The 15,607-nt window shown below is 34.7% G+C and overlaps 1 protein-coding gene across 1 annotated transcript; it reads right to left on the bottom strand.

Annotated features, from left to right (window-relative positions):
* Positions 1–464: 464 nt before the first annotated feature.
* On the bottom strand, positions 465–6,944 carry LOC100344041 (olfactory receptor 5M3-like). Its single transcript, XM_002709139.4, has 2 exons — positions 6,936–6,944; positions 465–1,400 (listed from the first exon to the last, which is right to left on the bottom strand). Exon 2 carries the CDS (start codon positions 1,395–1,397, stop codon positions 465–467), a length of 933 nt encoding a protein of 310 aa, XP_002709185.3. The 5' UTR covers positions 1,398–1,400; positions 6,936–6,944.
* Positions 6,945–15,607: the final 8,663 nt, after the last annotated feature.

Raw genomic sequence — 15,607 nt, 5'->3', positions numbered from 1 at the left:
TAAAATATTCTCTTGTCATGAGTATTGTGTACACATATAGTAATAGTTAATGGTAAATTCATAATCAATTTCAGCATTTTGAAACAACATTTAATCTGAAAATGACTCTAGGTGCAAAATGAGACCCTAAGTAGCACTATAGTCCTTTGACAGACAGAATTGAGAGGATGGATTTGTGAAATATCAAAGTCATGAAAAATCATGCCAAATTATAGATTAACCTACTGAATTTGATACTGGGTTGAAGGGAACATCTTAGAATTGATATTCAACCACTTTCCATCATTACAGACTTCCTGACTGAAAAATTCCTTTCTTCTACCCCATTGTTTCCTTTTCAATAATATACCACTTTTGCCCATTCACTATAAATGTAAATAGCAAATTTTCTCAAAATTATACGAAAGAAATAATTCCCTCCCCTTCTAATGCACATTGTGGCTCTCTTAGCCCAGAGTAAATGTTTATTTAGTTAAAAATGCTCTATTTATCACTTTGTTCATGGCCTCTTTAACATCCTTGTTTCTTAGACTGTAGATCATAGGATTCAACATAGGAATCACTGTGGTGTAAAACACAGCCACCATTTTCCCTTGCTCCACAGCCTCCTCAGTTGGGCTTCGAAGATACATGAAGAAGAGTGTTCCATAAAATATAGTCACAGCTGTCAAGTGGGATCCACATGTGGAGAAGGCTTTCTTTCTTCCTTCTGCCGAACGCATTTTTAGAATGGCAATAAGGATAAATATGTAGGAGACGATAATGACCAGTAAGGAATAAGAGAAATTGAGACCTGCCAAAGTGCGCATGGTGTATTCTTTAATGAATGTCCCAGCACAGGCCATTTTGATGAGCGCTGGATCTGCACAGTAGAAGTGGTTGATTTCAATGTTCCCACAGAAATATAAACCATGGGTCCACAGCGTTGAGATCAAACTAATGAAGAAGCCGTATATGTATGGAAAGGAGATCAGTCGAATACAGACAGTCCTTGACATTCTGCTGCCATAAAGTAAAGGATTGCCAATTGCCATGTATCTATCAAAGGCCATCACAGCAAGAATGAAGACTTCCACATGGACAAAGGCAATGAAGAAAAAGCACTGAACGATGCATCCAGAATAGGTAATGGTTTTGTCTTCAGATACTAAATTCTCCAACATTTTAGGGGTGACATTGGAGGAGAACCACACATCTGCAAAAGACAAGTGACTGAGAAAAAAGTACATGGGACTGCTGAGCTGGGGACTGATCCTGATTAATATGATGATGCCAATGTTCCCAAGCAAGGTGATGATGTAGACCAGTAAGAAAACCACGAAGAAAAGGAGTTGTAATTCAGGACGACTAGTTAATCCCAAAAGGATAAATTCTGTCACATCAGTAAAATTGAGCATTTTCTTAAATCTGACCCAAAGAGGGCTCCATTTTACCTAATAAAATAAATTAAAATGAGTAAGTACAGAGACAATTTATAGCCATTCACTAATATTCTCTTCATGCCACTTTCGTTTCACTGCTTCTGCTAATTTTCTATCTCCTTCCATTATTTTTTATTTATCTTCTCTCAGTAGTATTTATCTTACTCACACATCTGCACATCAAAGTTTTTAAAATTGGTGAAATAATATGAAATTATGGAAGCATAGTCATGTAACCTATTGTGTCTACTTTTACATGTACAGAAAAAAAACTTGACAAAGAAATTTTTATTCTTATTCTTATCTGACTCCAACTTTTAAATGATATATACTTATTATGTGCTCACTAGATTTATAAAATTTAGATGGTCTTTCATGTATTAGAATTTAATTCAAAGCCACAACAAAGAAATACTAAACCACATTATCACAAAGTAAACAGGTATTTACTTTTAGGCAGTTTGCAAATTTGAGATGATTATTACAAAAATGACAACAAATGCTTTAAGATAATTTTATAGTTAACATCATAAACCAGAAAAATAAATAAAAAGTCTCTCACAACATCATGCTGATGTAGCAATTTTTATTTTTTAAAAAAATTAACTTGAAAAAGAATAAAATCCATATTGACCATGTCTGCATTGCAAACAAATATGATACAAACACCTGTTTCACATTCTCTTCAGAATTTTAAACCTTTTGACTTTGAAATGTTAACAAATTGTATGGCAGTTTCTAACTTCCTTCCTCTCTATTAAATTAAGTAATATTAGGAAAAATAAAATATTTATTGAAAGTCTATGTTATTCTTCCATTATTTCAAATCAATTAAATAAATTAAATCAAACCAGTTAAAATGTACCAGAAAGTTTAGGAAATATATTGAGTGTTTGGGAAATAAGCTGTTTTTGGTTTTCTGCTTTGTCAAAGAACTAGCTATCTAGATTTTGTACATATTCTAGAACATCCTAAATCTCTAAATATTTTAAGCCAATGTATAAGTAGTACATAAGTACTGCTTTTCACATCCTACTCACATTCAGTTATTCATGGGCCAAGAAATTGCAAAACCAATTATTCTTCATAAAACTATCCTGTATTTTCCAGCAAAGTACAAGATATAAAAATCTCATTATCTTTACTCATTAGCTCCATTCAATTGTTCCAGGAAAAGCTGAGAGAGAATGGAGATGAATGGATCCAGTGTCTAATTTGTTGTGTTTAGTATTATATGGTAGTAAGTTTGAAATGCTTTGTTGATAGTAAAATAGTTATAACTTTAGGTTCAACTCCAAGCTCTGTTCGTTACTAGATTTGTGGATCCTTGTAACAGTTTCTTCATGTGGAATTCAGGATAATGAGAAAGTATTCCTTTGGGAATGTACTGAGAATTAACTAAGGTGACAGACATAGATGATTACAGGAGGCTATACTGATGAGAATTCCATGTTAGGTGTCCTAGTCCTGTTTCCATTATCAGAATTACTTTAATGTAGTCTCAATTTTCTTATTAAAATTAATCAATGGGTTTGGCCAAGTGATTTCCAGAACTGTTAAATTTGGCATGCAGATCTGTTAAAGGAATTCAATTTAAATTGTGTTGTCTTTTTTATAGTTGGGAAAAATATTTAACAGTTGCTATTTTCTTAATAGCTTTCAGTTTATCTTAGGGTGACGAAAGAGAAACTACAAGAAATCTTTGTTAATTCTAGAATTTCTGTACAGAAACCCATTTTCTAACATCCTGCTAGAGGATGCCCACTACTGGCTAAGAAAGTCATACATTTGTATGAAGAAGTTTCTCAACTTTTAATAGTAGAGACTGTTACACAAAAATGGCTCATACTAATATTGTGTTTTGGTGCTGGCATTGTGGCATAGCAGGTTAAGCCACCTCCTGCAATGCCAGCATCCCATAGAGGTGGCAATTTGAGTCCCAGCTACTCCACTTCTGATCCAGCTCTCTGCTATGGCCTGGGAAAGCAGTAGAAGATGGCCCATTTTCTTGGGCCCCTGAAACCACATGTGAGACCCAACCCTGGCCATTGCAGCCATTTGGGGAATGAACCAGAGATGGAAGTTCTCTCTCTCTCTTTCTTTGTCTATCCCTCTCTCTGTGTAACTCTGCCTTGCAAATAAATAAATAAAATTTTTAAAAAAGGATTGTGTTTATCTTAGATAACTAAAATCATAATACCTAGAAAAAAGGAAGGAACAGGTTAATCTAAATCTCAAATTTCAGTAAGATTTTATAAAATAGAAATATAGCTGAGTAAAAATACCTAGGAAAACCCTCTGACTTCTCTTCTTTAATATACTCTAGCTTATTTGTTGAGTACGTTCTTTTAGGATGTCAACTGTTCAGTAAGATAAAAATAATAACATTTATCATTTCTATTGAAAAAATATCAGGGCTGTGCTATGGCATAGTGGGTAAAGCTGCCGCCTCCAGTGCTCCCATATGGACACCTGTTGGAGTCCCGGATGCTCCACTTCCTATCCAGCTCTCTGCTATGGCCTGGGAAAGCAGTAGAAGATGACCCAAGTCCTTGGGCCCCTGTACCCACATAGAAAGACCCGGAAGAAGCTCCTGACTTCTTTCTTTGGATTGGCGCAGCTATGGTCATTTCAGCCAGCTGAGGAGTAAACAAGTGGATGGAAGACATCTCTTTCTCTCTCTCAGCCTCTCTTTCTCTCTCTGTGTAACTGTCTTTCAAATAAATAAATAAATCTTTTTTAAAAAAGAATATCAAATATGCAATTATCTCCTACACTCTTCAAAGTAGCTATTGAACACACATTCACATGCACACATTTATACACGCATATCTATATAATATCTATGTAATTGTACAGAAACATCTCATACATTGTTTTTCTGTAATGTAAAAAAGAAACAGTTTGTACCTACCTCAAATAGTTATGAAAAAGTTGAATAAAAGGTGACTGAGATTTAAATGAAAAATATTATTAAGCATATTTGTACAACAATCACACATAGAAAATTATCTAAAGTCTACTATATGAACAGAAACTTTTTGAGGTAGTATAAATTTACTTTAAGCCTATTGTAAAAGATGGATTACATACCTGTATGTGTTTAAGTGTGTATACACATACATACTGTGCTTTACTCAAAGAGAAATGAAGTAAGGATCTGGTGGTTTCTAAGCAGTGTAGGGACACTTACTAACGCTTCATGCACAGGAAGGCTTCTCTGTCAATACTGATTTGAAAACATATCGTTGGTATCTTACAGATAATACTACAATACAGAAGTTATGTTCAATGACTCTGTCCATGTTTATGAGAACGATAAAGAGACACAGTGATAGAGAAATTGAATGACAGTTAAACTAACAAGAAAAGGTATTTTATACAGAAAATAGAAGCATAATTTTCAGTTGCTATTTAGTGACACTTTATAGAAAGGAATGCCACTATTTGTGTAGGTGGATATTGTACATTTCTATCTGTTGAATTATATTCTTGGACTGCATTGTCAGGCCAAAAGCAACACACAGAAAGTCTTCCACAGCAGCAGCAAAGTTCCTACAGAACATTTTCCATAAAACATTTTCTTCCTTTTCATAATTACAAAGAAAACCTAGAAGGCTGACATTTCAGTATGATTCTGTAAAAACGCGTTGACTCTTCCTATGCATGAACTCACCTGTCTGTGAAGAAAAAAATGTTATTGGAAACATCTCATCTCCATCATAGATGGGTAATTCAGAAGGATACATAAGGGTAGGATTTTCCCACCGGGACGCTTTCTCCCTGGAGAGTACAGATAGAAACCAAAGGAAGTAATTAAAATGCTATGTATTGCATCATCTATATTAGAAAATTAGTCTTAAGAGAAAAATGGCTCTCAGAATAATTAGAATTATTTTAAAAACAGTGAGAAATAATTAAGATTTTTACCTTCTTCCTATTTAAAATGTTTCCTTTATGTATTGGCAGCTGTGTTTCATTTATTTGGAGTATAAATGGTCTTGGTTTCCCATCAAATCAGTATTGTATCAGTCACAATATATGTCGTGAATGACCTGTGCCTGACATATGGCAAAAACCAGCCATATTTTACACTTCATTGGAGTGCAAACTAAGTGTGTGCTGTTTCTCCTAAGGTAATCATTTAGAAATACAGATGTCTAAATCTAGCATTAGATTTTTAGGTCTGAGAACACCTAATTGTCATGAAGAGAATTTATGTATTTATCCTCATCATTTCAAAATCGCTATCATGTTTCCTACATTGTTTGTCCTGTAACAGATTCATGTAGCAATATGTACTAAGTGCAAAGTTCAAGACTGCTTAATCTAAAATAAAAATTAAAATATCCCTTTTCTAAAGAAGCATTCATGATAATGAAATACTTGCCAATGTAAGCAATATTATTTATAAATGACCAATTTCTCAAAGAAAAAAAAAAAACCTTGGAGTGCCATGAATATCTATTCATGGTATCTATGAGACTAACAACTACCAATAATAACAGCAGCTAATGGAGACAATGATCAATAATAACATTAGCCGGCGTCGTGGCTCACTTGGCTAATCCTCCGCCTACGGCGCTGGCACCCTGGGTTCTAGTCCCAGATGGGGCACCGGATTCTGTCCTGGTTGCTCCTCTTCCAGTCCAGCTCTCTGCTGTGGCCCAGGAGGGCAGCAGAGGATGGCCCAAGTGCTTGGGCCCTGCACCCACATGGGAGACCCGGAGGAAGAACCTGGTTCCTGGCTTTGGCTTGCCGCAGCACCAGCTGTGGCGGCCATTAGGGGAGTGAACCAACGGAAGGAAATCCTTTCTCTCTGTCTCTCTCCCACTGTCTATAACTTTACCTGTCAAATAAAAATTTAAAAAAAGTTCATATTCCAATAGCTAAGTAACATATTTTGCTGATTTTTAAAAATCAACAAATAATAGTACCTATCTATGGATAATTCAAGACATGTGTACAATGTGTAATGATCAAACACATAATAGTACATATCTATGACAATTCAAGACATGTGTATAGTGTGTAATGATCAAAACAAGATAATTAACATTTTCCTTTCCCCAAATATCATTTCTGTGTTGAGTATTTCCACATTTCTCTTCTAGCTATTTAAATAATATACTATTATAAACTATAGTTTTCCACCAGTGCTAAAGAACACTATGACTTCTTATTACTCCCTAACTTTATTTTCATACCTGTTATATACCATAATTTCCTATCCTTTGTATGGGTAGAATTTCATTCAAGCAAAAAAGAGGATGAAATTGTGATTTGTGACAATGTGAGTGGAACCAGAGGATATCATGTTAAATGACAAAATCCAAACATAGAAAGACAAAAATTGTATATTCGCATTTATTCATCAAAGCTAAATAATATATTTAATTTATTACTTATAAAATGCTTCCTATGTTCAGAAATCTTTCTTAAAATTGACTCCAAAATGGAACTCATAGCATACTTAGCTCAAATGATGATTGAGTAAATTTTATTTCTACCCACCTCCCGGCTAATGATCTGGGAAATGCAGTGGAAGATGATCCAGGTGATTGGGTTCCTTCCACCGATGTGGAAGACCCAGATGAGGCTTATGATTCCTAGATTCAGCCTGGATATGTGCTGGGCATAGCAACCATATGGTAAGTGAACCAACAGGTGGAAAATAGTACTATCTCTGTCTCTCCCTCTCTCTCTGTAACTCTGATTTTCAAAATTAATTAATAAATCTTAGAAAAATACTATTACTGATGCTAAAATATAAATATTATTATTCAGGTATTATTAACATCACAGTCAGAGAAATTTTAAGAATTAGTATTGATTTAACCAGAAATTCAAATGTAATTTTATTTTGAACATGAAGAGAGGAAGTAGGTTTGTCAGACTGGGACAAATGAAGAGGTAGAAGAATGCTAACAACTCACCTTTAATAAAAAAGTTAATAAACTATTTTGTATTTATAAAATCAATAATAAAAATACTAGCCTATGAATTAAAGTAGGTTAATTCCTGAAGGAAATAGCAAAATGTTTTCTATGAGGAGTTAATTGAAAAGTATTTCAAGTAAAACTTGTAACATTATTTGGCATGTAACTTTTAATTTTTTAAATTTAATTTTAATTACTTTTTAATAGGTTCAGTGTGACTTGTAGATACAATTTTAAGGTCATAATGATATTCCCTTCATTGCTCTCTCCTTCCCTCACTCTTTTATTCCCCTCCTCCTTTGTTTTAGTTTTTGAGAAAACATATTTTAAAATTACATTATAATAAAAAGGATTAATACTTCATCAAATAGGAAGCTTAACAAGTAAAAAGCCAAATGACTATAAACAATAATTGAATAGGAAAATGACCATTTATCCTTATGCAGCAAATTTTAAAATAATCACAGATCATTAAAACTGTAGTAGTATAACAATCTTGACAATTGGTTTGACAAAGTTATAAAACAATGTTTTGCAAAACCACATTTGCAGCAACATTGATACACACAGACATTTCTGTTTTTCTTTCTTTTTTGCTTTCTTTTTCTTTTTAATTTTAGCTCCCACATATAAGGGAGAACATAAGGTATTGGTCTTTCTGGGTCCATCTTATCTGAATCAGCATGAGGTCATCCAGTTACCTCCATTTTGCTGCAGATGGTAGAATTTCATTCCTTTTATAGCTGAATAATATTTGATTGTGTGTGTATATATATATATGTACACACACACACCACATTTTCATGATCTGTTCATCTGATGATGGACACTTTTGTTGGCTCCAGATTTGGGATACTGTTAACAGTGCTGCTCTAAATATGGTGGTGCAATTATCTCTTTGATAAATTATGCTCAAGTCTTTGGGGTATATTCCTAGTAGTAGGATGGCAGGACCATGTGGCAAGTCTATTTCTAATTTTTTAAGAAGTCTCCACAGTTTTCCATAATGGCCACACCATTCTCACCAACACTGTAAGTGTTCCCTTTCATCCATATTCAGTCAGCAATTGTTACTGTCTGTGTTTTGGATTTTAGCAATTCTGACAGGGATGAAGTGATATCTTATTGTTGTTTTGATTTGCATCTCCCTGATGGCTAACTATGTTGAGCATATTTTCATATATCTGTGGACCATTTTCATTTCCTCAAAAAACTGTTGAAGTCCTTTGCCCATTTCTCAACTGGATTGGTTGTTTTAGTTGTTGAGTTTTTTAAGTTGTTGAGATATTCAGGATATTAACCCTTTGTCAGATAGATGGTTTGCAAATATTTTTTCTCATTCTTTTGGATGTCTCTTCACTCGATTTTTATTATTCCCTTTACTGTGCAAAAACTACTGAGTTTGATATAGTCCTACTTGCTTAATTTTGCTCTTTTTACCTGTGCTTTGGGGATCTTGTCCAATAAATCTTTCCCTTACCCATATATCAGAATGTTTCTCCTATATTTTCTTCCAGCAACTAAATAGGCTCAGGACTTAAATTTAATATTTTATGCATCTTGAATTGGTGTTTGTATATGGTGATAGCTATGGATCTAATTTCATTCTTCTACATATACTTATCCAGTTTTGCCAGCACCATATGGTGAAGAGATTACCCTTATTTCACAGTATGATCTGAGATATGAGCACTTTTGTCAAAAATAAGTTGGTTGCATGTGTGTGGTTTAATTTTGGGGCTCTCTATTATATTCTATTGATCTGTGTATTGGGTTTTATCCCAGTGCAAAGCTGTTTTCTTTACTATAGTTTTGCTGTGTGCTTTGAAATCAGGTATTGTGATGCCTCCAGCTTGCTTTTCTTGCTCAGGGTCACTTGGCTATTTAGGATCTTTGTTATTCCGAATAATTTTAGAATTTTTTCTAACTCTGTAAAGAATGCCTTTGGTATTTTGATAGGAATTGTGTTAAATCTGTAAATTACTTTAGGTAGGATAGACATTTTAATGATTTTGATTCTTCTGATCCAAGAGCAAGGGATATCTTTCCATTTATGTATCCTTGATGATTTCCTTCATCAATGTTTGATCATTTTCATTATAGAGATATTTCACTTCTTTGGTTAAATTTATTCTTAAATATTTGATTTTTGTGGCTATTGTGAATTGGATTTTTCTCAACAAAATACTAGCAAATCAATTCCAAAACCACCACAAAGGGAAATGAAGATGCAGAATTTTTGCACGACAAAATTGCATATATTCTTTGAAGGTCATTTTGTTTATCTTCTCTGACTGTTTTGTCTCAAGATACAATAGAAATAATTATTTCATTAAAACAAGGTATAATTAATAATAAGAGTGCTCAGACTGGTCACTGGATCCCAATCACAGCTCAGCTTCAGGTATTTTTAGTTTCTAATTTCTCTATTGTTTTTCTCTTTTTATTAATGTTTTGGTTCCTGACATTTCTTAACCATCTTTATTCCATCTCTGTTTTACATTTTGCTTTTCAACTTCACATCGTTTTTCAGTTCTCAGAAGGCACCACTCATTGTCAACAAAAAGTGAATACTTGCCCCTTATCTGAATTAACTCAGTAGAAGTGCAAAAGCTTGAACCTGAAATTCTTTTTCTGATAATGATTTTTCCTTCCAGATGAGGCCAGATAAAAATCCCTTAGGCTTTTAATGTATTATGTATTATAAATTAAAGATAAAGAGGTAATCATAGTTTGAATGTGATTGTTCTGAGATTGAAATGACGACTACATCTGGGGTTGAGAAGGAGGCTTCGGCTTACACTAGGGAAGCCAATTCTGCTGAAGAATGGGACTCCTCTTTCATTGGAAAAAAAATCATCAGGAGCAAGTTTTTGGCACAGTAGTTTATTCTAGAAACACCAAAGTTCCATATGGAAGAACCAGGGTTGAGTCCTGGCTCCACTCCCAATTCCAGCTTCTTATTAATGCACACCCTTGGAGGCATCAGATGATGGCTATAATAATTGGGTCCCTGCCACTGACGTGGGAGACAAGTATTGAGTTTTGTTTTCCTGACTTTGGCCTCGCCCAGCCTCAGTTACTGTGGGCATTTTGGGAGAACAAGCAGATGGAAACTAGATCTCTATTTTCTCTTTCTCTCTATGCCTTTCAAATAATTAAAAGCAGAAAGCTAATCAGTATTCAAGGGTATGGTGTTCTCAGATTCCTCAGGGTCTTCCTGCACATCCACATCTTAATACGTAAGAACCCATCTTGTCATTCTGTAATTATTGGTTCAGAAGATAAGGGTCTCCTTAAGGGCACACCTAGAAGCTCCAAGGCTTGAGCTGGGAACAAAATCCCTAAATTCATCCTTTTTTTTTCACCACTTTGTCTGGTGGCATTAGGAACAACCCATCAACATCATTATATTTCCTAGTTTTCTAAAACCATTCTATAGAATCATATGCAGACACTTAGATCATGGTGTGTTATAAGTGGCTGATGAGGAGAATCCAATACAGATGGTTTGTGCATCTCTACAACAGTACATGCCAAGGACTACCAATGTTTATTCGCTACTGGAAACAGAGTCATTATCACTCAATATAATCACTTTAGACAGCCAATTCTAGAAATGTCAGAACCAATTCAGAAAAAAATACAGTTAAAACTATGTTCCTCTGCAACTATTCTCAACAACAAAATCTGTATTAGTCAAAGTTCTCCAGAGAAATACAGTCAAGGAGATACAGATGTATATTTTATGTGAATTATCTTATGCAACTACGAAAAACAAGAAGTACCCAGGATCCTTCACCTGCTTGCTGGAAATCAGGAAATCAAGAGTATAATTTAGCCTCAGTTGTAGGAAACATCACTTCTGCCCAAGCACTCTCAGTGAGGACACATCCTCCTGGACACAGGGTGTGGCCGCAGGAACTGATTAAGGATAGTAAATAACCTATTATAAAGGAGAGCATTGAGTTCTCACAGGGACGCTGGATCCCACAAGGACATGAAGCTGTTTTCCCAGACCTACTTGTCTAGTAAACCAAGTCACAAGGTGCCCTACCAATGTATTGAAAATCATGTCCTGAAGATTATCTAGTAATGTGACAAGTAATCCGAGAGTTGTATGAGCATGCACATGCACTGTACAAATGGTTGATGTAAACCTTGTCCATAAAAGAAGCACACGGGGGCGGCATTGATCATTCTGGCAGCATTCTTCAGAGGAAGCCTTCCCGTGTCCTGTCTCTCCTTCCACTTGTACACCCAACACTTAGTCTGAATGCCTGAGACTCAAGAGCACTGATGTCTAAGGACAATGAAAATGGATGTCCCAGCTTGAACATGGAGAAAAACAAATCCCCATTTCCTTTGCCTTTACACTCTATGCATGCCTTCAATGGGTCAGACGATGCTGGCCCACAGTGGGGAGGACCATCTTCTTTGCTAACTCTACTAATTCCATCCGCAATCATTTGCAGAAGCGCTTTCTTAGATACACCCGGAAATAAGGCTTTATCTGGGTAGCCCATCACCCTTTGAAGTCCATACATAAAATAACCACTATTTTCATTTTTTAAAGATTATATTATTTCTCATTACATTTATGTAGAGATTCAAAAAGAGAATCACAAACATGTAGGAAAGATGTTATTTTCATTTTGCTACTGATTATTTTAATAAAATGAAATTTCCTAGTCATATTTATAGAATAGGATGTAAAAATAGACACATTCATCTGTCTTACAAAATATATAAAGAGCCCTAATATATTGGCAAAATGTACCATTGTGACTTCACTCACTCATAAGCACATTCTGGGAGTACAATCAGGTGGATGGAAAACCTGATTAAGTGGCCAGAGGTGGTGATCTTCCACTTTGTTGTCTCTGGAGAATAACAACTGTGATATTAAATAGAACTACAAATGTAGGCAACTATAGTTTAATAAGTGTGGAGCATTTTGGATGCAATATTGTATAGATATGGAAGGCAGAAGACCATGTAGATTAGATTGCCACAGATGGCAGCAGGAACAAAACATTGAATTAACAGGATTTTACAATGTTCTACTGCACACATAAATTGGCCTTTTCAAGTCAGAAGTTAACCACATTTTGTGCGATTCCCAGATTGGTTAGGAGACAAAATAAAAGGATGATCTGCAGAGGCAAACCCAAGTTCTGCATAGGAAAGGGGATGGATATTACTAGAAGCAAGACAAAGAATACAGGCCACAGTACAGCACCACTGGTCAGCCTCAGGAAGCTAAATTCCTGCTGATTGGCCTGGTTTCTGAATATTTCAAGGTGAAATTTTCTGTTTATTGAAATTGAAGCAGACTTATTATACATGAAGGAAGTATACACATTTAAGATCCTATCATTATGTTTATATGTTTTGTATAAACGTCCTATCATCTTACAAAAGTGATATTATAATCTTTATTATTAAGTTATCTATCTATCCATACATATATCCATTTTACTATCAGTGGTTCATTTTAGGGAAAAGACTATATTCCAGCCTAAGCAATAAAAAATAATTTGCTTTGAAATCGTTGTTTCTGGAGGCAGAAACTGTTGCTCAGCAGGAAAAGCCGCCTGCAGTGCTCACACCCTACTTCAGAGTGCCAGGTTCACGTCCTGGCTACTCTCCTTCAGAGCCAGTTTCTTGGGAGGTGACACATGATGACGCAAGTACTTAGGTCTTGACACCCACATGTCAGCCTCAGACTGAACTCTGGGTCCTGGCTTTAGCTTGGCCCAGCCCTGGCTGTTTCAGCCATTTACAGAGTGAACTCGCTGATGAAAGATTTCTCTCTCTCTTTCTGCCTTTCAGATAAATAAAAATAAATGAATAAATAAGCATGGTTTTTCTGATCTTGTGGAACTTCCAGTTAAGCTGAGAATGCAGACATTAAGCAGGTCCAAAGTATAATAAATATATTAAAGGGAAATACATACAGTGATACAATAGTGCCTAAACTTAGACAAAAATGTGAGTTAAGGTCCAAACATTCTACAAAAGTATCAAAATCATTCTTCCTTAAGTTGGTATGATAAATATTACTTATTTTCCTTTAAATCCTTCCTTGATTATACTGCCCAAATTGCTCAATAAGCAAAGAAGCCAATAGAATTAACTTTTAAAAGAATGACATGAAATCAGAGACCTTTCCTGATATTCCTCGTGAAAGAGTTAAAAAGGAAATTTAAAATAAATTATTAGTAAGGGAATCATTCTACAATGTAATGTAGACCATAAAATCTATTATCTTAAACAGACCACCAGTGTATTTCTAAGCATGTCAACTCCTGTAAGCAAACGGGTAATAATTCCCTTAACTCAAACTTAGGGTTTCATATTGCTGGAGTCAGTGACATTATGGTCACTAATTTCTGAAAAGTACCATTGACTTATGATAGTACATTCAATATTTTTATTACACAATACAAACAATATACGTCCTCAAGTCATTTTTGATTGATTCAAAGATATTTTTCGTGCATAGCTGTAGTCACTAACAAACCATTATTTGTTATTAAATTAGAACCTTAAGAAAGAAACATGGTCCAGTAGATTAAAAAATCAGGTATAAAAAGGGATTGGTTTTGTGTAACTAAATGTGTATATGATTAAATAATAACAAATCTAATTGTATAAGCAGAATATGACAAAGTAATAATTAAATGCAAAAAGATTCAAAAAACGTTCTTTGTTTATTTGTGTGTGTGTGTGTGTTTCAACAGAATTTGTAGGCAATCTGACTTTCCAATGAAGAGATTAAAATAACAATATGTAGTAATACAAATGTTTAAATAAAGGTATTGAGTAATACAGGATGAATGAATCTGCAAATATCATCCTACAGCATGCATTTAACATAAATCAATTCTAAGGTAGAAAGCTTGAAATAAAAATAAGAAAAAATGTGTCTCTTGAGGGGTAACTAACTATAGTCCTATGCCTTTTCCTGTGTCATTGAGAGTAAGACCTATGTATCTGATCAAAAATTGGTTCTAGCACATGCTTTGCTCAGATTCTGCCTGGTCTGACACAATGCTGTGCTGGGAGCTGTGCAAGGACTGAGGAGGACGGCCAAGGGATGAACAGGTTCTTGTCTTGCACAGTCACAAGGCTAGCTTCACTTTGCTCAGTTAGTTGTCGCTTTCCTGTGTGTGTCGTAGCACCTCTGTATTCTGATATTATAGCACTTAACAGAATGTGTTGATTTTTTCTATTTACAGTTCAGAACCTCCACAAAGCTATACCATTCTAGAGCTCTTTGGTACTAGGAGTAGCATGTGAATTTTTGCACAGACTCAATAAAAATTCATCAATTCTAGTAATGCTAGGCATCTTCACAATAGTCAGAAATATTCCATGTTTTAAAATTAAAATTGACTTTTATTTCTGTTATTTTATTTCTGTTATTTCTATTAATACTACCAAACAAGTCAACATAATAAATCTAATTACTAATTCTGGTATAGGAAAATCAAGGGTAAATTTTGAACTATGATAAAAGCATCAGGTCTTTCCCTTCCTGAACAGTAGATTAATAAGGCAGAGATGAGGATGGTAGGAAGAAGTCCAGACCCAGAAGTATGGTATATCTTTGCTAAACTATGAAGAAGTGGCAATTCTTTGAGATTAGCCATAAATAATGATATTTGCAAAAGTTCATTGAAAATGGAATGGAAAGATAAGTTTATTTAGGAAAAAAAGTTGAAATCCATTCATACAAGGGATCTGCAAAAAGTACATGAGAAATATATGTAATAAAATAAGTGTGGATTTCCAAAAAATGTGCCAGAGTAAACTTATTTTAATTTATTTTTCTGCAAACTTTCTGAAGTAACTTCTAATCTTTACACAGCCACACTGTGCCTGTTTCTGGAATTAGCATCCTTTAAAAAACCATTGTTTGGAAGTTTCAGTATCCTGTTGTGGCAGGAGGCAGGTATATTCTAAAAGTGGGGAAAAGTAAAGAGGTATTTCACACAATCATTGCGTTGTTACCATAAGCGATCTCTCCTAGAGTAGTCTCATAAGCAGTCCTTGCTATAGGGACTAAATCAGTGCTATCAAATTACAAACCACTAAAACTCAACTCATGACAGTCAACTGATGTTTTAACAATTTTGTGTATAATGTATATATTGCTTAAAATGACTTTTTTGTAGGCAGGTAGAAATTTTCTCGCAAGAAATTCTTAGTAGTGCTAACTCTGGGAAGCAAGAATGGAAG

This window comes from Oryctolagus cuniculus, chromosome 1 (genome assembly GCF_051225735.1).
Source record: "Oryctolagus cuniculus isolate XC-2025 breed Fujian yellow rabbit chromosome 1, ASM5122573v1, whole genome shotgun sequence".
NCBI lineage: Eukaryota > Metazoa > Chordata > Mammalia > Lagomorpha > Leporidae > Oryctolagus > Oryctolagus cuniculus.
Note: the sequence above shows the minus strand (reverse complement) of the source record. Positions and strands in the feature narration are given on the sequence as shown.

Excerpts from the sequence above, each read along its gene's own strand:
- LOC100344041 (XM_002709139.4), bottom strand. The coding sequence starts at position 1,397 with ATGCTCAATTTTACTGATGTGACAGAATTTATCCTTTTGGGATTAACT.